This window comes from Gekko japonicus, unplaced genomic scaffold (genome assembly GCF_001447785.1).
Source record: "Gekko japonicus isolate JY-2015 unplaced genomic scaffold, Gekko_japonicus_V1.1 scaffold743, whole genome shotgun sequence".
Taxonomy (NCBI): Eukaryota; Metazoa; Chordata; class Lepidosauria; order Squamata; family Gekkonidae; genus Gekko; species Gekko japonicus.
This window is the reverse complement of record NW_015167560.1, coordinates 470,043-474,886: the sequence shown is the minus strand read 5'-3', so window position 1 is coordinate 474,886 and position 4,844 is coordinate 470,043. Positions and strand designations below refer to the sequence as shown.

General features: G+C 42.1%; 1 protein-coding gene across 1 annotated transcript in view; it reads left to right on the top strand.

Annotated features, from left to right (window-relative positions):
- TTN (titin) overlaps positions 1-4,844 on the top strand; it is a 343,112-nt gene that overhangs the window by 266,604 nt on the left and 71,664 nt on the right. Inside the window, 7 exon segments of the mRNA XM_015413748.1 lie at positions 21-188; positions 278-580; positions 681-962; positions 1,758-2,057; positions 2,181-2,483; positions 2,590-2,898; positions 2,994-3,275. Coding sequence (XP_015269234.1) covers positions 21-188; positions 278-580; positions 681-962; positions 1,758-2,057; positions 2,181-2,483; positions 2,590-2,898; positions 2,994-3,275 — 1,947 coding nt within the window.

The following is a 4,844-nucleotide window of genomic DNA, read 5'->3' as shown; positions in this document are numbered from 1 at the left end:
AATTGAAAAACGTGAAACAGATCACAGAGCCTGGACACCAGTGACTTACACAGTCACCAGACAAAATGCTACTGTTCAGGGATTAATCGAGGGCAAAGCATACTTCTTCCGAATTGCACCTGAAAATATTATTGGCATGGGCCCATTTGTAGAGACGACGAGTGAGCTTTTAATTAGAGATCCAATAAGTAAGTTACTTTGTCTCATCAATAATTATCATAAGAAAAAATATGTTTAGGAGGATGTAACTAATGTACTATGTATTTTTAATCCCCAGCTGTGCCAGAGAGGCCTGAAGATCTTCAAGTAAAAGCAGTAACTAAGGATTCTGTTACACTGACCTGGAATCCACCTAAGTACAATGGTGGTTCTGATATAACCATGTACGTTTTAGAAAGCCGTCTGATTGGAAAAGAGAAATTCAGTAGGGTTACAAAAGAGAAAATGCTTGACAGGAAATATACAGTTGAAGGATTGAAAGAAGGAGACACTTACGAGTATCGCGTGAGTGCTTGCAATATCGTGGGCCAAGGCAAACCATCGTTTTGCACAAAGCCAATCACATGCAAAGATGAAATTGGTATGTTTTTGTTCTGAAAACTGCTGCGTGCGCTTGTCACTCTGTGCTGTTTTTTTTAAATAATGATTGTCTTTTTTTTTCCTTTTCAAAATACTTCTAGCTCCTCCTGCACTTGAACTTGATTTCAGAGATAAGCTCACTGTCCGCGTAGGTGAAGCTTTCAGTCTGACAGGCCGTTACTTGGGCAAACCACAACCAAAGGTTACTTGGCTCAAAGATGACATTACAGTGAAAGAAGACAAACGGATAAAGATCCAGACAACACCAGCGACTCTTTGCTTAGGGAACTTAAAATCTACCCGTGAAGATTCTGGCAAATATTGTGTGGTTATAGAAAATAGTTCAGGATCAAGGAAAGGCTTGTGTCAAGTTACCGTAGTTGGTAGGTATTGTTATAGTACTGTGATGTTTTCTTTGTGTTGGTATGTATGGACAAGTGGTGATAGACCTGTGTATTACTGAGTAGTTTATATAACATAATTTTAAATAACCTAATATGCCTAATGGCTTAACTATGCTTAAGAATGTACTGAGAGTCACGTGGTTTTCTGAATATAACTTGGAGAGACAACTTCAAGCTTAAACCTGAAAATACTTGGAATATGCAAAAGAGCTGTCTGCTCTCAGAAGTGGCTATTCTCTCCCTTGGCTGGCTCTTTTCTCAAGGAAAATAATTCTCCATTGGGAGGATTCATGCAGAGATTCATCCAACAGGCTCTTCATTGTTCAGAAACTTTGGGATTACAATGTGCTTCATTTAAAAATATATATTTTTTGAGGTGCAGCTGTTGCATGAGAATTACTGCTCTGGATGTACTGATACTCCTAAGCAAATATATGAGTGCAAGCTGTTCTTTGCCCAGGAAATCCAAACCCTTAATCTTAAGTACAGTAATTGGTGGATCAAGATATATAATCATCAGTTATAATTCCTCAATTACAAACAGAATTGCTATAACCCAGTTACCAATTACAACTAATTTATATCTATATTTGGTTCGGGGGAGGGAATGATTTGGGGGGAAAGCAAAAAAGTGATACATTTACATGTTGCTTTTCTGATAGTAAACTTAAAATCCGTTGAATCTGTACATTGTTGTTTGAATCAGCGTTACAAATTTGTGCCTTGTTATTTGAATCAGCATTACAAATCAGCATTTGTATTATTTGTAAACAGATCGTCCTCAACCTCCTGTGGGCCCAGTGATTTTCGATGAAGTACATAAAGATCACTTTGTTATCTCCTGGAAACCTCCCTTGGATGATGGTGGCAGTCCAATTACAAATTACATTGTTGAGAAGAAAGATGCAAACAGAGAACTCTGGATGCCTGTAACATCAGCCACTGTCAAGACTACATGCAAAGTTCCTAAATTACTTGAGGGAAGAGAATATGTTGTCCGAATTTATGCTGAAAATATGTACGGCATGAGTGATCCTCTACTATCAGATGAAATGAAAGCCAAGGATCGATTCAGTATGTCATTTACTTGCTCATTCATTTGATTGGTATATCTGTCATGTCCATGTTGTACTTTTCTGTTCTGGTTTTCTTTTTTTTAAAAATTGAATTTAAAACTTTAAAACATTGTTTCTTCAGGTGTTCCTGATGCACCAGAACAACCTACCGTTAAGGGTGTTACCAAAAATTCTGCATTAATTTCCTGGAACAGACCTCGTGATGGTGGAAAACCGATAACTTCTTATATCCTTGAAAGGAAGGAAACAATGTCCAATAGATGGGCCAGAGTCACCAGAGATCCTATTTACCCAGATACCCAGTTCAGGGTAACAGATCTTCTTGAAGGCTGTGAATATGAATTCCGAGTTTCAGCAGAAAATGAAATTGGTGTCGGTGATCCTAGCCCACCATCGAAACCTGTCTTTGCTAGAGATCCAGTCGGTACGATACCAAAACATTTTCTCTCATCATTCTATTATTTATAATATTTAAGATCAATTATTATCTTTTGCAGATTTGTTGTGACTAACTTATTTTTCCTCTGTAGTTAAACCAAGTCCACCAATTAACCCTGAAGCTGTGGATAAAACTAAAAGTTCAGTTGCCTTGTCTTGGCAACCACCACGACATGATGGAAACGGCAAGATTTTAGGCTATCTCATTGAATACCAAAAGGAGGGAGATGAAGAGTGGAAAAAAGCCAATCATACAGCGGACTCCTGCCCTGATACAAAATACAATGTCACTGGCCTCACTGAAGGTACCAAATATAAATTCAGAGTCATGGCAGTTAACGCAGCCGGAGAATCAGAACCAGCTTATGTTCGTGATCCAGTGGAAGTAAAGGACAGGCTTGGTAAGTAGACTATGATATCCTTTCATACTTCACTTTAAGGTACCAAAATGCACGGATTTTCTGAAACTGAAATTTTTGTTTGTTTGTATTTTCAGAGCCTCCTGAATTAATCCTGGATGCTAATATGTCACGAGACCAACAAATAAAAGCTGGAACTACACTGAGACTCAGTGCTGTAATTAAAGGAATCCCATTCCCAAAAGTGACCTGGAAGAAAGATGATAAGGAAGTTTCATCAAAAGCTGATATTGAGGTTACAGGAGTTGGCAGTAAACTGGAAATTCGTAACGCTGCCCATGAAGATGGAGGCATTTACTCTCTGACTGTGGAGAATCCAGTTGGTTCAAAGACTGTTTCAGTAAAAGTTCTTGTGCTAGGTGATTCATTTAATTCTTTTAATACCACTGGCCGCGGTCACACGGAGCATCAGGCACGCAAGAGGGATGGAAGAGAGGCGGAGTTTCCGGGCGCGATCTCACCGCAACATCTGGGGAGCGTAGAGCTCCCGTGGCTGTTCCATGGCTACCGTCCGAAGCCGCGCAGTAAAAAACTAGTACCTCCGAGGTACTAGTTTCTGGGAACTGTGCAGCAAGGGCGGGCGCCTAATCGCGTCCCCGCTGGGCTTCCGTGGCATCCGGCACGCACCGGGTGGTTCCCCCCCATGCCTCTCGAAGCCCTCAACAGCACATGTGCACAAAGGCGCCTGGCATCATTAGGGTCGAGGGGTGGCTGCGATGGGGGTGCGCAGCGGCGGCCAGGCAGAGAGGGCCGCGTGTCGCAGGGGGAGGAAGGGAGGGCAGGCGGGATGCTGGTGGGGAGGGGGGACCCGGTGGGTTACTCCCCCCTCCCCTCCCCTCCTTGTGAGCGGCCCACGGACCCTGCCCAGAGTGGGCAGTGCACGGCCCTCCCAGAGGGGGCGGCTCCTTCCGTCCCCTTCCCATCGGCTGTCGCTGGAGGTGCGGATGCTCGTGTGATCGGCACCTCCATCTTATCCACGGGACCTCGCTGGAACCTCTCCGGGACGTCTGATCCCGCTGCCGCGGGGTTTGTTGCCCCGGGGCAAATAGCCACGTTCCCCACCCGCAGTTTCCTGCCCGTGTGACCGCGGCCCATATTTGATGTGCATTTTTAACATATTAAACATGAATGGTAGGAACACAGCAGTGAAAGAGGAGTAAGTAATTATACTTTCAGTTATTGTTTTTAGTTATATTTTTAGCTTTGCCCAGTAGCAGTATTGCAGCCAATTAGGTTAATCCCAGGAGCAATTATTGCTATTTGTTATCTATTGATAATCCTGCTCTCTACCTTCAGTAGGAAATTTATAAGTATTTTTAAAAGTGTTCAGGATTTAAGAGATTGAAGACCCATCTTGGGTCTTGAGATGCTCAGGAGAAAGACAGGGAAATATTTTAAATACAATAAATAATGTTTCAGTTTACCTTTCAAAGCCCCCAAATAAGAATTTTGATGGAAACCTATTAAAAATAAATCCTTCCAAATCGGGGAGAGCTTGCCCAGTTTTTGGAACCTCTTTAATGAAAGGTGAACCTTTTCATTTGACACCGGTGGGGGCTCACTTTTGTCAGTTTCCTCAAATTTGAGGTACTGTAAATCTGTGTGTTGGGAAATAGATATAAGTTCTCCCTGATTATGGAAGTTAAATAAAATATGAAATAAAGAATAATCTTCCACATTTGGGGGTATACCTTTGGTCTATCAAAAACAGACATCTGGCTGCTTTTTAAGACAAGTGTTGTTCAGGACTTTTTTGATTATTGCTCTTAGATATCATCTATCTATCATATTTCTCTCTCTCTCTGTGTGTGTGTGTGTATACTAGTGAGCAAAGCTCATTGTGGATGGAGACAACGGGCCCCTAGACAGGTAGGGTGGGTGGAAGAAGGAAGGAAGGAAGGAAGGAAGGAAGGAAGGAAGGAAGGAAG